The 21,314-nt window shown below is 35.7% G+C and overlaps 1 protein-coding gene across 6 annotated transcripts in view; it reads left to right on the top strand.

Annotated features, from left to right (window-relative positions):
- LOC117399432 (pituitary adenylate cyclase-activating polypeptide type I receptor-like) overlaps window positions 1-21,314 on the top strand; it is a 77,955-nt gene that overhangs the window by 41,805 nt on the left and 14,836 nt on the right. For all 6 annotated transcript variants that reach the window (XM_033998573.3, XM_033998572.3, XM_059022271.1 and 3 more), the window contains exons 7-11: window positions 2,667-2,796; window positions 4,776-4,929; window positions 6,391-6,451; window positions 11,288-11,357; window positions 11,898-11,989. In XM_033998573.3, the coding sequence (XP_033854464.1) occupies window positions 2,667-2,796; window positions 4,776-4,929; window positions 6,391-6,451; window positions 11,288-11,357; window positions 11,898-11,989 (507 nt within the window). The remainder of the gene's footprint in view (window positions 1-2,666; window positions 2,797-4,775; window positions 4,930-6,390; window positions 6,452-11,287; window positions 11,358-11,897; window positions 11,990-21,314) is intronic.

The following is a 21,314-nucleotide window of genomic DNA, read 5'->3' as shown; positions in this document are numbered from 1 at the left end:
AGATAGAATCAGGATCCAACAGAAGACTCAACCACTAGAAATAATTAATGAAGACTAAAAACTCACTATTTTATTAATTAGCTGCAATGTTTTGGCTTCTGCCTTCTTCAGATAGGATGGTAGAAATAGTAAAGTAGACTGATATAAGTTTAAGTTTGAAAGTTGTACGGTGGCTTACAGATATTTAATCCATGGGGAAATAAAGTATTAAGTCTGTGAATCCAGAAGTGTTCCCTTTTATCTAACATATTAGGATTGTACACGTGTTCTACTGTTAGACTCTTCATCTCAGGAAAGCTATGGTTTTAAAAGTTGAAGTGCTTTGCAAGAGGTTTCAGAAATAAGTACGTAGGGCATTATAAATATATAATCAGTCCTTAGAAATTCTGGCATGTAATTGGTTAAAAACTCATCACATGGTGTCACAAGGCTGGCTGGTAGTGATACGTCAGACCCGGAAGAAACACACAGACAGACGGTGGTGATGAGTAATGCTGAGTGCAATGGTGGCACTCAGCGTTTATTAACAAAATAAAAGGTTTAAACAGACAGAACACAAAACAGGACATGGCACTTACGCCAAAATGAATATATAAACAAAACGGACTAAACAGTAAACAGACAAACGAGCAGACATACGCGGTGAGTGAGAACACTTATATTTACGTTCTTATTATTTTTACAATTATTACCTCCGTCTCCTATCCCGTTCTCCACTCACGAACACCCAACCCCGAGTGAGTGAAAACATGCTGCTTTTATGCAGTTGTACCGAGACTCGATTGCTAGTCAATCATTCAATTGGAATCTCGGTACAACTGCACGTGAATTAATTAAAGTGCACTCCCGTGACCACACATTACATTTTAACCAGCACGTGAAGTGATTTGTGCCATCCTCGTGCCTAAATACAAATCTACATTTTTAAATACACGTGAAACACAGACCCGTTTATATCCTGTGTACCATCTCTATACACCAACATTTACACGCAACACGTAACATACAACATATAACACAAACTACGCACAAGGGTGTGGCCACATTGCCACACATGGCCAAAAATAGATCCAACTATTGCCCCTGTGACGCTGCTTTCGGTCAATAGTTTTTTTTTAACAAACTCCCTTAAATTATGTCATCACGCTGAGCGTCCTTCCTCTCTACTACAACAAAGCAATATGGCGGACAAACCTGCATCTTGCTGGACAGCGATTTTTTGACGTTACAGAAAATGAATTACAAAATATACTACAAAACAAAGATGCTGCAAACACTAAAATTGTCATAAAACTTCACTTTCAGTGTGACTTCCTAAAGTTCAAACAGATCAAACTCAACGATGTAAATGACTACGACGTTCACAAACTCAACGGACTCCTCCAAGAATTCTATGCCGCAGTGACAGTAACAGCTATATTTAAACAAAATATATGAAATCATATTTAGTACACAACCTTGCCTCACTTGACTAATTCGTAAAATAAATATGGACTGCAGACCTCGGCTCATAGTGGGAAACTATAGGCCCCTCTGGAAGAACTACTGTATATAAACTATATTTGAATAATTGCAAAAAGAAAATAACCAACTAAGCGAAGTGGTGGTTCTAGCAGGGAACTCAATTTAACCTTAGATCAAATCTGTAAATATCAAGCATATTTTAGGTGCCTCCAATGCCAGATCAAATCGTCAATCGAATAGCAAGTACCTTTTCTTCGTCCTCGATAAACAATACGTCCAGTGAATAGCAAGGAAGCATTCACCACCTCCTCCCCATCCTCCAACTGCTTTTTGGCTTTGTCTAATGGGGAGGGCAGCTATCCTGCCCCCTGCCCATGGCTTCCCTACGGTCAGCCTCTCCACTAATCTGCAAGCTTATTTATAGGCACCCTGAGGAAGATACTTACTCTGTTAACAGTACTAACAAATCTTAATTAAATGATTAAATCATATATACTAACCTATTTAAAAAATAAAAATAAAAACTGTATTATAAAAGTTGAACTGACAATAGTACAAATTACTACAGTAAAATGTTATCCTTTATACAAGGTTTTTGCTGTCACAAATGCTCACTGAAAAAATATGCAACTTGCATTCTGCAATGCATATAAATTTCAAAAGAGAGTAACCACATATGACCCCTACACAGCCTAGTAACAGACATGTCAAGATTAAGTCTAATTATGAGTGCTGGAGGCTAGCCTCAAAATGTGCTATACTTATATTGTGTTAGCCAATAGAAATACAGTAAAACTTGACAGGGGCTGATGGAAGGTTATGAAAGTGTGTGGAATAAATACAGAATCCCAGCCCATTTTAAGGTTACAGAAAACTAGCCTCAAAATGGGGGGGGATTCTGACATGTTAGCTAATACTTAGCTTGAAAAGGATGACATAAGGTTCGAAAATGTATGAAACAGGTGCTGGAGGCTAAAGAGTAGCCATCCGAGACAAACAGATCAGTATGGTTATTGCGCTGCGATTCTTTTAAAAGTACAATACATTTATTTTACTTTTACAAAATTACATGTAAGCTTAGCTTCAGTAGCCTCTTACAACGAGCCGCCACGGGATCTGATGTTTGCTGAACGGAAAAATATACTAAAATATTTGATCCCTAGAAATCCAGTTAGTAATGGTGTGTTTTTTTCTCCTTTTAGAAAACTTCACTGCACCAGGAATTTCATTCACATGAACCTTTTTGTGTCATTTATTTTACGAGCCATATCAGTTTTCATTAAAGATGGAGTCCTCTATGCTGAAGAGGAAAATAACCACTGTGTTTCAACAGTAAGTAAACATGATCCTAATCTACAGCGACTGTGTAACTATGCTGTTACCCATAAAAAATATATCAAATGGTCCAGAGGATTGCTCACAAATAATTTACTCTTCAATTTAGACAATAGGTGAGTAAAATGTATTTTGGGTGAGTAAAATGCAACATTACCTTGAAGGCAAGAGTACTTTTGAATAAATACTGTACATAAAGTAATGCTAATGTATGGGGTATGCATTAACTACATCCTTACATTTTAACTAATGTTACGTTGTACAAAAACTTGGTCTTGCAATAAAAACTTACCTTTACTTATTTTCCATCTGAAAAAAATCCAACAATATCTCTTTTGCAGCCATTTAGTCCTGCCCTAATAATAAAATTATAGTCCAAGAAGTTGCTACTGGTTACTGCATTCACCAAGTCTCCTCCCACTAGTACTAGGCTGTTACAGATTTTATAGTTCTTTTCTGTAAATCTTCCTTTCTCAGTCGCCTGTGCACTCCATTTTCAAGTCGACAGACAAAATGCCTAAGAATGTCCAAAAATATATATTTTTAAAACTGTACTGATACTGCACTTTTGTAAATTAAGAAACAATATAATATTGTATTCCTTATTGATCGCCTTTCTATAGAAATCTAGACTCTCTCCAAACACAGAATATTGTATTTATTATATATAATACTGTAGAAATAAAAAAAAAAGTTGATGTAAAGGAAGGTAAGTAAGCTGGGTTTAGCTGAGTGGGGGATGGAGGGGGGTGATGCTGGGATGCCAGAATCACTGTCGAGCCCTCTTAAGGTGTTGTGGACTAGTTGGCGAAACACCAAGGATAGAAGGTGTCCACTTGAAGACCCCAGAGAAGTACCCTACTCAGCTCAGTCCCGGCGGTTGTCATGCTGATGCGCTAAGAAGGCCACACTGTAGTTGATCCCTGGAGCATTGCAGCCGTTGTGTGTGTTAATACACCACGGAGGAAAAATAGGCAGACCCCTGGAGCCAGCAGTACACTTCAGCCATCAACACCAGACAGAAGGATATCTGCATCATCAGATGGAAGGAAACACAGATGGATCACATTAGTTTACAGTAAAAGAAGCTATGTCTTAGTTGGTGCTTATCTTGGTGAGAGCTGAGTCCAATATCAACATGAATTTTTAACACCTACTCTCATGTAATGGAAATCATAGATTTACCTTCCAAAAACAGATTGGTACTTAATGCATAGCCCATAAGTTAGCATTCAGGCAGGTATGTACAGTATTTATTGAAAGTACTCATGACTTTAAGGTAATGTTGCATTTTACTCACCCAAAATACATTTTACTCAGTGTCAAAATTGGAGAGTACATTACTCAATGAACCAAAACCTTATCTAGAGCGCTATATATATATATATATATATATATATATATATATATATATATATATATATATATATATATATATATTGTAACTGGCCGGCACTCACGGTCTTTCGTTTGCCCCTTTAAAAGCAGACCCAGGACACAAGAAATGGAGTTTAAGCGCTAACGCGCTATTTTTAATACACAAATAACACAAACAAAAATAAACACCTAGCTCCGTTTTGGAGCGCTAACTACACAGGTAAGTCCCTGACTAACTCGCAGGACAGCTAAGCCGTTTACCTGTCACACAAAAACCCCACACAGGTTTGATACAGCACTTTCTGTACGACTGCTCGGAGACAGAGCACACTATCTGCCTCCTTCTACTCCGCAGCCCCGTACAGACAGGCTGCACGTCTTAAATACCCTGCACTTGGCATTAATTTACAATCGTTACCAGGTGCGGGTGATAATTAAACAATAAACAATTAGTAAATTATTAAACAAAACAAACCCAAAAGTGCATACGCACATGTTTTATGCAGGGAGGATATTAACCCCCTCCCTGCTGTGTTACAATATATATATATATATATATATATATATATATTGTATCTTTTTTCTGGTGTTTTCCACAGATTGAATGTAAAGCAGTGATGGTGTTTTTCCACTACTGCGTCATGTCAAACTACTTCTGGCTCTTTATTGAAGGGCTCTACCTATTTACCTTGCTGGTGGAGACCTTCTTCCCTGAACGGAGATATTTTTATTGGTACACAATCATTGGATGGGGTAAGACAAAGCTGTTAATATTCTACTTGAGTAATATTTTAAGTGGGAAACAGCAACATTATACTGTGTACATGTTTGAAACCATTTGAAGCATGTCTTAAATGTTTAACTTCACACATTTTTGTATTGCTTATACATTCACTGTGTCTGTTACAGTACCTCCATCTGTCTACAGTGTCTACAGTGCATCTGATATACAGTACATATATCAGGCATTAAATAGAAGTGTTGTGACATAAAAATGTATTTTTAAAAATGTATGTATCAAAATGTATTTCATATATATATATATATATATATATATATATATATATATATATATATATATATATATATATATATATGTGGGGTCCAGTGGTTAAAGAAAAGGGCTTGTAACCAGGAGGTCCCTGGTTCAAATCCCACCTCAGCCACTGACTTATTGTGTGACCCTGAGCAAGTCACTTAACCTCCTTGTGCTCCGTCTTTCGGGTGAGACGTAGTTGTAAGTGACTCTGCAGCTGATGCATAGTTCACACACCCTAGTCTCTGTAAGTCGCCTTGGATAAAGGCGTCTGCTAAATAAACTAATAATAATAAATAATATATATATATGTTAATAATAAATAATATATATATTACTGCTCCCTTGCCTTTGATGTTTGCAGTTCTTCTAATTGGTTCAAATTGCAATAAATCAAATACTGTTTGAAAATACCTACTCTTTAAACAAAACAAAAAATCGAATCAATTATATCAATTCTGTTTTAACAATCTATACTGAAATGCATTTTTAACCCTGACAGTGTTTTTCCATGAGTGATATATTCCCTTTACCTTTTTATCATCACTCTCTCTCTCTCTCTCTCTCTCTCTCTCTCTCTCTCTCTCTCTCTCTCTATATATATATATATATATATATATATATATATATATATTTAATAAAGTAAAAAGAGATCCATGTTAAGATGTGTCTACAAGATTAAAGATGCAGATCTTTAGATATTTAAATTAACCCCAATTTTAAAGCGGCATGCCTCTTTTTCATTTATCCTATCTCCTGTTTCACCTCATGGCTTGTAAGACAAAAAAATCCATCAGAAAGCTGATGCATTTTTATTTTAACCACAAGAGGGAGCATGTTTTTCTCTTTTTTTCAGCCTTCCAAAAATAAACAGCAAGCCTTGTTTATTAATGGAAAAAGAAAATCTTTATTCCCAAATCTTATTTTATATATTTCCATTTTTGTTTTTATTATTATTTATTTATTTGTCTGTTTTGATGGAGCAATGAAATTTTGAATGCATGGAATCACTCTAGACTGTTGGCTTTTGTTAAAGAAAACAGCAGCAGTCTAAAAAAAAATCCTGAATATCATACTTCTTTCAAAAGTTAACGCTTTATGAAGATGCAAATGGCTGTCCAATACATTAGAATATATATATATATATATAATGATCAATATTAAATCTGTGTTTGCAGGGACGCCTACTGTTTGTGTCACCACCTGGGCCGTGCTTAGATTACACTTTGATGACAATGGGTAGGTACTTCTTTAGGTATTTTGCCACTGAAAATAATGTATTATATTGTTAACCAGGAAACTGGAATACTAAGATAAATAAGATGTATCGTGTATATACATAGCTTCATACTGAAACATGTTGGAGGTGCAATAACATGCTAGAAAGAGTTATTTCCAGTGCATGTGTCAAGACTCTGTTATTACAACCATCTAACAGATTGCAGTAATTAGACAACCCCCCCCCCCCCCCCCCCCCATAACACTAAACATACCCCAAAGCACAAGACGAATGTGCACCCATAATCTACTCCTCATGTGTAAGTTGTTCCCAGGGTTTCCAATCAGTGTTTCTTCATTTCTGTTGACTTTAGTAGGGTGTCCTGCACTACCACCTATCATTTTCACATTACTTTCTTCCCCTATACAGTATGTGACAGTACATAAATACATACATAACAGGCACACATACATGAAGCATCTTCCACTCCAACTTAATGCACTGTTTGGTTGGCACAACAATTTTGTCAGGTCCAGCGCCAGTCAGTAGTTGAATTTGTGAATGAGGTGGAAGTAAAATACTGTGTTTTTGAGTTTATAAAAAGGGGGACCAGAGACCAGTGAAGTAAAAATAAATATATAACCATTTTTAACGGTTTGATTTCTAACTGAAAAGAAATACGTCATAACTTGTACTGTACTGTACTGAGCTTATATGTTGTGGCATATACTTACAGAAGTGGGGCAGTCAATCCCACTGTAGTGTAATTGATGATATGCTACTTTTGAATAGCCTGCAGTGTTTAATACATTTCTCAACATTTACTCAGGAGCATTCGCCAAGAGATGAAGAATTTCTCTTGCTGGTTTTCAGTTCCCACAATACACCTCTCATTTCAATCACAGCAGGGATGGGGGCAGAGGGGCCATGGCCCCATCACTTTTTGACAAAAGAAACATGCACAGCAGAAAAAAAAGGCACTTGTATACAGGGCTGGCCTTAGGCCTATGCAGCCTAGAGCTCCGTGCCTCAAAGGGCCCCACATATTGCTTCCCTTGGTCTTGAATTTGGATGCTCACTCGCTCACACCGCACCACTGTCAAAGTTTTGTATGTACATTAGGCTACTGTCGCTTTAAGGGATTATCCCTCTGGGCCCCGCCCCACACAAATATACAAACATGGGTAAACATTTCCTGTTAGGCATCGTTGTGTGGTTCAGTAGCACAGCAGAGAGCCCGTTAACAAACAACCCAGATTTTTGGGGAGACTGCACATCTGTATTCATTGCTTGTAGTTCTGAAATCTACTTGTGTGTGCATTATAAGTAGGGCTGTTTTTCACAGTAAAAAAATGGCTTATTTCACAGCATTTGTCGGTCTGAAAATAGGTAAACTATTTTAAGATATTTTACGATTAAACATAACGTAGGCTATATTAAAAACGAAAAAATAGCATTGTCACATTCAAAATTATTATACGACAAATAAATGCTTACCTGACAATTAGTAAATTGTAGAATATTTAGTTTTTTATGTGTACCTTGTAAATAAAGTAATAAAAACAAATGTTTTTTATTGTCATAAAAGTTAAAGTTAAAACAGGTCTAGAAAAATAAGTTTCCATTTCAAGGTGTGTTGCCCAAGCAGTAATGTCATTACAGTTGATGTTATCTTCAATTTATAAATGTTAGAAAATGTATATTATTTTTTTCTAATTGATATTAAGTTTCAGTTTAGTTTTCTTGATTATTTGAGCACCGTGGTGAAGCTGTGATCAGCGCTATTTATTTGAGGGGACAGGATATGAAATGTCACCCAGTTCAGTGGCAGATAGACAGGCAGGCAGGCTTTCAGTGTGCAGAGCCTTTACTTTTGTTGTGAGAAGGGTTTTTTTTTTCAGCACGAGAAATAGACTACTTTTAAAATGGGAAATATACAAAGAAATTTGATAATTTAAGCATGGAAAAAATAAACGCTTTAGAATGATATAATATTGTGGATGAGGTAGAGAAAATCTTAATTTCACGGCCACAAAAAATTGTAATAAACTGGCAGCTGGTGCAAAAATTCAGTTTAGCACCCCTAAACAAGAAGGGGTGCCAACAAAGACTGGCCATTAACTAATTTTAACTAAATAACGGCTTTTAAGGGTTAAAAGTTCTGTAAATTAAATGGTCAAAACAAAAGGGGGGTGGTACAGAGCACGCCCCCTAGAGCCCATTGGTTGACAAAAGCCGTCATGTCGCCAGCGGACTCCGCATAGGCGTGCTCTAACTTAACCCAGGACCGGACCAGGGCCCTGAACATGGCCCCACAATCAAAGAGACCCTCCCCGGTGATCTTGCGCTTCCTGGTCTTGTAAATTGCGAGTTTAGCAAGAGCCAGGAGCAGATTCACCAGGTGCTCTCTCTTCCTGGTGGAGCCATGAACAGGGTGCCCAAAAATGAGGAGGGTTGGAGAAAAATTCAGCCAGAACTGCAGCAGGAAAAATGGCTGAAGCCTGGCGCACAGAAAATAAATATGAGCCACCGACTTGGACTGACCGCAGAAAGGGCATGCGGCGTCCGAGTCGGTGAAGTGACGCAGGATCTCTCCTTTTTTTTTTTTTTGGACATTTGCTAAAACATGGAATTTTTTAGGAATGGAATTTTTTTTTTTTAAGTTAAATTTTTGGATTTGGTCACAATTTTTTAAAATGGATAAAAGTATTATATAACAATCCCCTAGCTAAAATTAGCACAGTTAGAAACACATCTGATCCATTTAAATTGGAAAGAGATATTCGCCAAGGCTACCCTTTATCACCACTGTTATTTCTAATTGGTTTGGAACCTCTAGCAGCTAGCATTAGAAAGAATCAAACAATTCAGGGAATTGGACACCCAGAATCCCCTCAAAAAATTATGCTTTATGCCAACAATATTTTGCTTACAGTTAAAAACCCTTCTGATTCATTGCCTGCAGTATTTGTTTTGATATCAGATTATGGCAAATTATCAGGATATTCCATAAATTGGACTAAATCTGAGGCACTTCCCATATCTAAATCCTGTTTTATTCATGATTTACAACCATATAACTTTATTTGACCACAAAACTGAATGAAATATTTAGGAATCACAATTCATAATAAAATGTGAGAAACAATTACATTTAATATCATACCAGTTATAAATAAAATGAAACTTAAATTAGATGCTTGGAATAAACTTCCCTTGTCACTTTGGGGAAAAAGAGACATTCTAAAAATAGCTGTTATGACAACTATTGTATATCCACTTGCCATGCTTCCTTTAAGGATTCCTAAAGTGTATTTTGAGAAAAATAATAGTATATTTTCCCAATTTATATGGAATAAAAAGAAACCTAGACTAAAGAGAGAAAAACCTTTTGAATGTGGAAAGCTTTTGGTGATCTAGATATACCAAACTTGAAATGGTATCATCTTGCATATCAGAGTAGATTTTTCAAACAGTGGTTTTCACCTGTTTCTGTTAATGACCCATGTTGGAAAATCCAAGAGCAAAATCTGATTTCACCCATGCACTTAAAGGACACGGCTTTGCATGGCCCACCCAAAATCTATTAATATAACCATATCATTTATAATTCACATATATTTAAAAAAAAAAATATTGGAATTTTAACAAAGTCTTGGAATAACCTTTATAATTAATCTGGATTGTGGAATAATCCATCAATCTGCTTTAAAAAAAACAAAAACTCTATGATACAGAATGGGACACATTAGGTAAGAACAGTTGGTGATCTGTATTTCAGATGTATATCTGTGGTTCCTTCCCCTCTCATAGAGCAATAAAAGATAAATACAATATTCCAGTACAAACTTATAGAATTTACAATCATATTAAAGTCGCATTAACCAAATTAATAGGCACAAAATTGTACTGTCCTAGTTACAAAATTAGAGCAATTTATGACTGAGAACAAAAACAATATGCATACTGCATGTAAAATGTATGCTTTTATTAGAGACAGTCATAATGATATTAAAATAAAATAAAAAGCTTGGGAGAACGGTTTAAAGATTACTTTTTCTGTGGAAGTATTACAAATTAATCAGTTAATGCAAAATTAAGAACAATTCAATTCAAAACTATAAACAGAACCTATTATAGTCCGGAGAAATTATATAAATGCACTATTCTATTCTCCACTTGGAGATGCAGTGAAGAACATGGATCATTTCTTCACATGCTTTGGACTTGCAAGAAATTATGTTTATATTGGGATACAATGTTTCATCATATAGCATCAATATTAAATATACCCTTAAATAAGTCCCCTACTTTGGCCTTAAAGGTCTTTATATCAATAAATCCCCAAATCCTCTTATCTTGACTCTGTTACTTACAGCAAAAAAAAAAGCTGTTATGATTTTTTGGTAGGAGAAGGAACCTCCATCACTTACATTGTGGATGAATTTAACATTATAGGTTATTACACTAGAAAAGACACCTCACCCCACCCCAACCCACTTTTAGAATGGCTCCGGCACCGCTGAGTCAGAGCACCAGCATTGTTGCAGGAGGGACAATGAACTGGATACACTTAACGTTTTCTCCTGCCGAACGTATCCAAGCCAAAGTTCAAAAAAGTAACTCCCTTGTTGATGCACCTACAGTATGATGTATGAATGAAAATACCAAACAATCAGGATTATGTTAAAAAATATATTGCTGCGATATGGGCAGTATAGGATATAACAAAGGTTAAGTATGTGTTTCTTTTAAACGGTGTAACAGGGCTCTGTAAAAGTTTAACCATGTTTAGTGAAAGGTATTTGAAATATATTCCGTTCCATCACCCAAACTGTTTTTTTTTTATTTTAAAGGTGCTGGGATACGAATGAGAGCACTGCTCTGTGGTGGGTGATTAAAGGACCTGTTGTTGCTTCAATTATGGTAAGGAATTTAAGAAAAAAGGAAAGAAGAAAATATATAATTATTAAATATAATTAATGTTCACTTCTCTGCAGCATAAATTCGATTTTTATGATGTTTTGACTAAAGGTTAGTTTGTTATTTATTTTTGGTAACTTTCTACTGCTAGTGATAGAAAAACAACATCATTGAATTACTTAGCACAGTAAATGTTTATATTCTATAAACATTTTGGAGTCTACAAAAACATAAATATCGATTTTGTCATTTTGCCTTGGATAACCCTTACAAAAGTTTACTAGTGTAAATCTGCATTATAATTTTGCCGATTTCTGATGTTTTTCCAGTGGTTACACTATGATTTTTTTTTTAATATGTTTTACCATACCTTTCTGGGATTTACAATACTTACCAATATTTGAACATGCTTATTACACTTTGCTATGCTTTTACTATGGTAATCTGTTTTAAGTGAACAACAGCTTTATCTTAATTGTTTAATTTAATCTGGATAAAGATGACAAAACAACAGCTGGTGACTATAAATGCATTTCTTTCTAGATCAACTTTGTTCTCTTTATTGGAATTATAATTATCCTTGTGCAAAAACTGCAATCGCCTGACATTGGAGGCAATGAATCCAGCATGTACTTGTAAGTATGAGCTTTACAATATTTTATTGTTTCAGGACAATACCATGAAACATGCACATGAGAAAACTGAAAATACTGTATGAAATTTTAGAATTGGTACATAAGGGCCTCCTTTACTAAATGTTTTCTGCACAGTTTCACACTGTTTTCGTTTTTTTTTCTGGTCAAATTAAACATACATTTAACATTAACCTTATTCACTAACAGCTGTCAACATTTCTTTCAATGAGGTTACACATATATATGAATGTTGTGCGATTACTCCTGTTACAAGTGGCTCATGAATAATTCAATCTTGATTTTTTTTTGTGATTCACAAATTAGTTCACTAGACGAAATTGAGTCACTTTCTCCAGGTCGTTTTCATCTACTTAGAACATGCAGATTTTGGCAAGTTTACTTAAAAGGGTTGTGTTTTTCCATTATGATGGAATACTTTCCGGGGCTCGTGTGTACTGTATCAGAAGAAGACGTCAGCGATGTCAGCTACTAAAACAGTACCAGCACTGTGCACCTTGGCCAAGGGTATTTTTTATATAGAATAAGCACTTTTGATTTCCCAGACAATGAAATAACAGCTAACTGCAGACTAAACAGAGAATTGATTTTAGATTTATGTCAAGAATTAGCAGAGGATTTACAATGCCAAACTAAAAGAAGTCATGCTGTGTCAGTCAGTACCAGAGTGGTGGCAGCACTATGCAACTGGTAACTTGCAAATGGATAGAGGGCGATTTCCTGGCATAAGTCAACCTTTGTTTTCAAGGGTGATTGAGCAGGTGTCTGAAGCAGATAAATATATGTTTTCCACACACTGATCAACAACTACAAGAAGCCAAACAAGACTTTTAACATAAGTGGATTCCTTTAACCCCTCAGTGGAAATGCTGTACTGCTCACCATCTTTATTTCTTATGGAAGCATACAATTCCCTAAGGAGACTGTTCAGTTCTTCCTGAAAAAGTAAATAAAAGGTAACAGGTTTACCTTTTTCTTTAAGCCAGTTTTGTATGATGTTCACAGCCCATTTGGAAGCTAACCAATCAGAAAGCAGGATTTTTCCAAGCAGGTTTATAACAATATTATAATGAATTTCCCTGGGTCTTGCCATGACTTATATTTTGGAGCAATCTTCAGTCCCCACTATAATGAAGAGCCTGCCACCAGGCAGTGCTTTGCTTCTCTTAATTATTAAATATTCCAGTTTTTGTTACACTAAAAAAAAAAAAGTGTTTAAAGTGAAAATGTCGCAATTCAGACAACACAAATAGTCCTGCAACAAAACTAGTAAAAACATATTTCATTTTAAGTAGATGGCTCTGTTGTGATTGCGATGGCTTCTTTTGGGGTGTGATTTTACTTTTCATTCCCTGAGTGGCATTTATGTACTTTCCTGTGACTTAATTGAAACTGATAGTAAATGACCATTGGGTTTTTAGGCAGTCCCCCGCCAGCTGCCTGTGCTTGTTTATACAACAACGCTGCTGCCTTTTTTGTTGAACATTTAATATCTTGCCCTCTTTTTTACTTGTCGTGTTTCTTTTCACACAAAACACAGCATTACTGTTGCTTGTGATATCTATCTATCTATCTATCTATCTATCTATATATATATAACAGGAAAATTCCCCAACCAGCACTTCAGATTCTTCCATTGTAAATATGGCATCACAAGTCTGGCCCTTTCGAAATGTTGTTCCTCCTACTAATACATTTTTGACACCTTTTCACCTGCAATTGATAGAAATGGGTGTATAATGTATATTTCACCTCAGTTAAATAGAGGAATTTAATTTCCAGTTTGAAAAAAAAAAAATGCATGCAGAAAATCTGATGTAGTGGGCTTTGTGAATTTGAGGAGCTAGGTTTTGTGAAGATTAGTGAAATAAATGTTTTATTTTCACTAAGTGAATTTAATTTTAGTAAATGAGGCCAACATCTGTACCGGTATTCTGGAAAAAGGATATACTTATTACTATTTTAAGTTTATTATCTTTACAGCAGTTGCTATATATAAATATCAAGCCGTATCAAAATGTTTTTCCATGTGTATAGTTTTATTAGAATGTGGAATGTTGTGTTTTTTTTTTTTTGCCGTTTTACATGTGTGTACGATATAATAGCTTATATATGTGATTTATGAAAGTGGAGTGTTGTTCATCAAAACTGTTTTTAGGATTTCAAAAAATCTGGCCCTAGATGTGCATACAAGAGTACCTGTCCCTGTTGTAAAAGTTCTTGAGAATATTGTAGGATAACTTTTTTTTATCCACAACTTCAAACACCCATGCATACATTCTCTAAAAACCTTTCATTTTCTACTTTGAATTCAATATATATACATGAATATGTGTCATTTTAACAGTCTAGAGTATAATACTACTCTTATTTGAATCAACTCATGTAACAGACATGTACCCATTATTCACCTTGTATGCTGCCAAAGCTAAAAGTATGGGAGAAGGTTGCATTAAACAGTATGTACATCCGAAACTATAACCAGTAAAAATGATAATGTTATTACTTTTATAATTATTAAAAGATCTATAGTAAGGTACTGTACACACCTGTTCTTTAACATTTATGTTTAACTGTACTGTATTACAATAACTTAGTTTATGCCGGCCTACTATATGCTATACATTATTTTACATTATTTTACTTTTCATTGCCAGAGAATAGTGTTGTTTGAATTGAGTGAATAATTAAGTGAAAAAACAGAAACAATTTACTGTGAAAAAAAAGACAAAATATGATTAGCTTGTCTATTGTACTTGACTATCCTTGTAGGTTTACATGACAGTTAAAAAATCAGTATTATATTCATTTATTTCACATTATAATACATAATCAGCTGGTTGAAAGAGTTTGCATATATTTCATTAGTGGAGCCAAGCAGATTGATTTGTAACTTTGAATGAATAACATGTAACTGCTAATTGTTTATAGGGAGTAACCCAGCAGCTGTTCAATTAATTTTTTCAATAATTTCCCTAAGTTTTGTTTGTAAATTAGAAGACAATGCTTTCCTTTATCCAGAAAGACAAAACCGAATGCATGACATCACCACATTTCTGTGAGCCATTTTCCTTTTGTTGTTGTTCTTGTTGTTGTCAAAACTAGCAGTTCAATTAACCTCTAACACTTGCTTTGGGTGAAATATTGTTTTGTAGGTGCTTTAACATTTCCCTTGCTATCATTATAAATCTCCATCACATTATTCCACCTGTACATTCTGATTTACCCTTGACAAATGGCAGTAAAATAAAGTCATAAACATACATTCAGCTAATTTACATCATTCCTCTAATCAGCATCTTGCTGGAAAGAAGGGGGAAACATGGGATAGATCATAGGTAGGTGTCATTTTCCATATGCTACCCATTAAGAGAAGAAGGTAACATTGCTTAATTGCACTGCTGGTGCTGTGTGTTCTGATAAACAACACTCCACTAAAATATTCATCAACTGTGCCTCTGTGAAAGAAGAACATACATCCAAGAATAGCCATTGTCTTGCTGCAAGCATTGTGCCCTGTAGTGCTACAAGAGATTAAAAAAGAAAAGAAAGAATTAGCCCCATTTACAAGAGAACATGAAATACAATGCTATCTAATTACTTTTAGCAATGGATTACATTCGTCCATATTTAAATTGCTCTTGCTCAAACTTACACAAGCCACTTAAAATAGAAAGACTGACAGATCTATACGATGTTAAAAGCTAGGGGAGTGTCTAATAATGAGTACTAACGAGTACACTTAAATTTTCCAAGTATGAGGCCTTACAAATAATTTTGCTATTACTCGTTATTTAAATGCATTGAATCAGCTCATGGAATCAATAGGGCAGTGACGACTGTCAATCTCAGGTCTAGAGATAGAGAGCCAATCCCGGGTGAGGAAGGAAGAGGTACACAGTCTCTAACACAGTGGAACTACACGTCATTCTGAGGTCAGAGAAACTAAATGTTCGGCTCAGATTCAAACTCTTTTCAGAGATAATATTACTTTCACTTTGGAAAAGTGATTTCCTAACACATTTTCTGAAAGACTAGCATTTATTACAATATATATATATATATATATATATATATATATATATATATATATATATATATATATATATATATATATATATCAATTAAATATATATATATATATATATATATATATATATATATATATATATATATATATATATATATATAATTGATATTGGGTAGGGTGACTTTAACTTAGGGATTTTAGACTTTTTAAATGCTGGTCATTCAATTTGTGCATGTGCTCAACCGTGCAAATAATTGTTATTTTGTATTTAAAGAATGTTCTAGTGAGACAAATACAACATCACAAAAAACACACAAAAAAGACGAGTACAAAAGTATTAAATCAGACACCTGATCTCTAATAAAATAATTTAAAAAAACACAAAAATATGTCTCATCAACTATATTAAAACAAGGAAAGGAGATCTTTGTGGAATTTGCAAGTAAAAAAAAAACAAAAAACCTTGTTTTAACAGAAAACTAAATTTGGTAAGATAAAGAAAAACAGTCTTCTTACAAGATTATATATGAACGCTTTTATTTTCAAGATGTATATGAAAACAAATGTGTAGTAAAGCAGTCTTTAATTGTGTGTCAAAAAAATATAGCATGCTAAAGCTTTTATCTTTTCTTGCAAGACAAAGATCACAGAAAAAAACCAAAACATGGAGTGAAGTCCAAAGACACATTCAACCCTTCAGAACCCTTCTCTGGATTCCTGGGAATATTTGCAAAAAACTGAGATTTCACCAATGTTTTATTAAAATAAAAATAACTCAAAAACCAAGAAAAATCTATAATTACAAGTTTTCTTTATTTTAAACAAGACAAATCATTCTTTGAAATGACACAAAGTGTGACAGTTTTTGCAAAGTAAAACTGTTTTACTTCCACAAATATAAGTGCTTGTAAAAAAACTGACTTATAGGTTTTTTTTCGGATATACGTTTAATATACCAGCAGTATATTTGTTTTTGCAATATTTCCCTTACATGAAACTCTTGTATCGCATCCAAATCAATGTCCGAGGCAGAAGATATTGATTCAATTTCTGAAACCTTTTTTTCTCCTGGGCACTGCCATCTTTGTGGTGTACTTTCAAAGGTTCAAATATGAACATATGTCATTTCCACTTCCAGGTCATAAGTGATTTGAGTATGTTGATGTGATAATGATTACCGCATCACCTGAAAAAAGACACGGGTGCTGGCGGCCTTCTAGTAATTTTTAATTACTAATTACAGCCCCCCGAGGCGGAAATTGTCTATGGGTGGCTCGGGGTTTAAAAAGGTTAAGCCTAATGCACATTTTTACATGTAAAGACTGCTTTATTATACATCTTGAAAAGCAAAGCATGCGTATATAATCTTGTAATAAGACATGGTTAAATTAAATTAATATAGTTGCATTTGAGAATTTCTTTTTTTTTGTATTTTTTATTTTCTAAATCACATGCCTGATTTAATAGTACTATACTAGTAGTACTGCATTATACACAGAAGCCACCTCCGAAGTTAAGTGTGTCTTAAATAAACAATTCAGCTTTTAATTTAACTTAATTTTAACTTTTTTTGCTGAAAACCAGTCACCTTTAGGAGGACAGTTTTTTTTTTTTTTATCTGTTTGACTGTTGACGGCCAGCAGGCCCACATAACAGCAAAATAATAATACTAAATATAGTCTTGCAGATGTGTAGTGTTCTTTTATTGAACATGAATATTTTTGCTGGGCCAGTGCAGGTTGGGGCTACACTGAACAGGCCTTTCTCCCTACCCCCAGTGCCACCTTTCACTACTACAAAGTGTGTAACACAGGTTGTTAGTCCCCTGAAGTGTGCCACCAGCAAAGCAGGAATTAATACTAAGTTGGTGAACACTCACAGTGATAATGAGGAGGCAATTGTAGATGCTAAATGCTAAAGCAACAGCTACTACTGTGGCTTGTCAGACAGTAGTGGTGAGGAGTGGAACTCAAACAATGAATCTGCACAGTTGCAGCATTCTCCCAATTTGTACCCTGAATGTTCCTCCAGCCCTGCCCATAGGACAGTTCAATTCTCCACTGCCAAAAATATAAACAAATGACCTTGACTCCTGCCCCCAGCAAGGCCTGCACCTGGAGACGGCACATCAACCTCCACATCTACACCAGCTCCAGCAGCTACCGGTGCCAAATCACCAACAGCAGTTGCTTATACACTCAGCCCTCTAAAAAAGTTTGTCAAGCTTCAAGATTTGTGAGATGTTTAAAGTTTGTTCCAGAAATAAGTCAAAAGCTTTGTGCAATGCCTGGATGAGTAGAGGAAGGGACCCCAAGCATTTCAATACCACTTCCTTACACAACCACCTGCGTCTTGTACACTGGTTTGTTAACGTAATCAGTGTCTCTCCAAAGCACCATCAGCACATATTTACATAGTTACCCTGGCCAGTACTGGCAGAAGCAGGAATGTAGTGGACACCTTTTATTCTTCGCCACCTCTAACAAGATCTGATTCTTCACTGTCGTGGAGCTCTAACTGTACAACTATGACCTCCAGCCTCCTGGTATCCCCAGAAGCATCCAGGAGAGGGAGGCCTGGCCTAAAGTGAAGACCTTGCAAACACGACTTTCCCCACCCGAGAGCCGTCAAAATCAAGCAATTGATTGTAAAAATGATTTGCACCCTTCCTCTATTGTTGAAAATGAAGGTCTTAATACTCTGCTGGACTTTGAGCCCCAATACAGAATCCCCTCACATACTCATTTTAGTAGAAAAGTGGTGCAATTTCAGAGCCTGCATGTTGTGTTGAGGGTGGGATTATACATTATACATTGCATCACAGACATTTGGACCAGCAAGCACAATACTTATGCATACCTGTGTGTGACAGGGCACTAGTGTAATAAACGTAGGAGAATGCAGAGTGATGCTGCAGCATGCCACAGGCACTATTAATGTGGGGATCCTTGACATAGAGCACTCTGCCAATAACATCCTTGAGTGTCTGAGGCACGAAATTCATGAGTGGTGCATGGCAACTGCGGGGACACTGACTGTGGCCTCTTTAGTCCCAGACAATGGCAAATATGGTCAAGGCTACAGCTGTCGGCGGTTTGTGCATGTCAGTTGAGTTGCCCATACCCTTCATCTGGTGGTCACAAAATCCCTGGAGGCTGTCACAGGTAACTGATCTGCTGTCCAAAGGATCTCCTGCTCAACACTATCACCACTGATATTAAAACACTGGAATTACACCTTCTACATGTTCTGCCTGCTGGTGGAGGAAAAATGAGCTATTCAAGGAGACTAACATGAGCTTGGGCTCAGCAACAGTGATTTATCCTGGTGAGTGGGAGTTAGCACGTGACCTGATGACAGTCCTGGCTGCATTTGAGAAAGGCACTGATACTTTGTCCATAGACCAAGAACCTGTTTCTGAGGTAATTCCAATAGTGTATGTCTTGGGTACTATTGGCAGGTCACTGCAGCAGAGGGAAACACTGACAATAAGTGAGCTGTGGAGGCTACTTCCGTTGTTGATGATGTAAGTAGCATCCCTGATGTTGTTGAGATGCTATGTAGTGCAGCCAGCAATCTAGAGCCTTGTCTAGAAGCACAGCTGAAAAGGATATTTGCATACAGTCTGTATTTCATGACAAAACTTTTGTTCTGGCCACTCTTTTGGAACTGCTCTTGAAGATCTAGACTTGTGGAAGATTAAGGAGATGGAGCTGGCACAGGCTGCAGGGGGCAGCGGCAGTGACAGTGTGGGTGCGGGGAGTGATGATGCAAATACTGAGTCTGACACTGATGGTGGCAATATTGGTGGTCACAGTGCTGCTAGCACCTTCAGCTCTGTGTTGAATTTTCTACAGAGCAAAAAGAAATCCACCATCTCAGCAACACTTGGCAGTGGAAGCAGCAGTCCAACACAACATGGCCCTTCTGCTAGGAGCATGGTGAAGGCATACTGGTCAGAAAAGGAGATTGTCCAGCAGAGTGATCCTATGCTATTTTGGTCACAAAACGTATCATGCTGGTCTGTCTTCTGATTTATGGCATGTCTACCAACTAGTGTTCAGCACAGCAGGTTATATTTCTAGTCCACAGTGCACCACACTGGATCCACATCATGTGGAGCAATTCATTTTTGTAAAGGTAAATGTTGACTTAATCAAGAGCAATCACTTTTAAAACATTGCATCATTAGTACAAGTGCCTTACTGCAGCATCATCACACAAGCAATTATTCTTGTTAATAGTATGAATAGTTGTTTTGTTTGAAAACAGTTAAACAGGCTCATCCTAAAAAAAAGAAAAATATTGTAAAAAAAAAAAAAAAAAGTGCTGGACTTGTTCTGTTGCAGTGTGTTCCTGTCTTCTTTGGCACTGTCCATCTGTCACTGAAGGTCTTGTTCTTGTAAGTAGTTATTTTAATTCAAAACAGTTGAACAACTTTAAAAAAACAAATTATTTCACTTGTCTTGTGCACAAAAAAAAAAACATTTTCTCTGTACTTTAAACTCACCATAAATAAATAACACATTAGGACTTCAGGTTTTTGCAGCACCTTCCGGTGACGTTATCCAAGTTAAATCTGAGTAAGAGTATTCGTATGAGTATTGGTTTCCAAGTGAGTACAATTATTAGTGCTAGTAACAGGTTATCTGCACACCCCTATTAAAAGCATTCTTGGAATTCAGAACAACGCATTGGGGCTGAGCAGCTATTCAAAAGGAGAAAAAGCCCTGTTAAACTTATAAAACTATATATAAAAAAGACACAGAATGCATTTCATTTAAGGCATTTTATATTGGTTAGGTTGTTTGTATTTTACATTTGGAGAAATTAAAGTTTATTTTACCATGTGAGAATTTTAAGCATTGCAAATCAGCTTACATTGCAAATGCTATATTTAATATGTTTTAAAATACTATACAATTTGTAAATAGCCAATCAAGCTAAACTGCAGTGATTTGACTAAAGTCTTACTGTTATTTCCACTGCAGTAGAATTGCTGTCTTTTCTTTTTGGGGTGCTGCATAATGTTTAAAATGTGCTTCTGAGTTTCAAGATACATTTCTGCAATAACTTTTATGGCTTGCTTCAAGCTTTTTTTCTCATCTTTGATGTATGATATTTTAGAAAATATTGTACCAGTTATTTATTCTGAAATGAATTATTTGTCTCCTTGAAATAGATTTAAATAACTGCATTTTAATTTATGTAAATGGGGCTGAAGTGTTTTGGGCTTATGCACTATTTTATATTTAATCATGGGGAATAATTCTGACA

This window comes from Acipenser ruthenus, chromosome 4 (genome assembly GCF_902713425.1).
Source record: "Acipenser ruthenus chromosome 4, fAciRut3.2 maternal haplotype, whole genome shotgun sequence".
Lineage (NCBI taxonomy): Eukaryota > Metazoa > Chordata > Actinopteri > Acipenseriformes > Acipenseridae > Acipenser > Acipenser ruthenus.
Note: the sequence above shows the minus strand (reverse complement) of the source record. Positions and strands in the feature narration are given on the sequence as shown.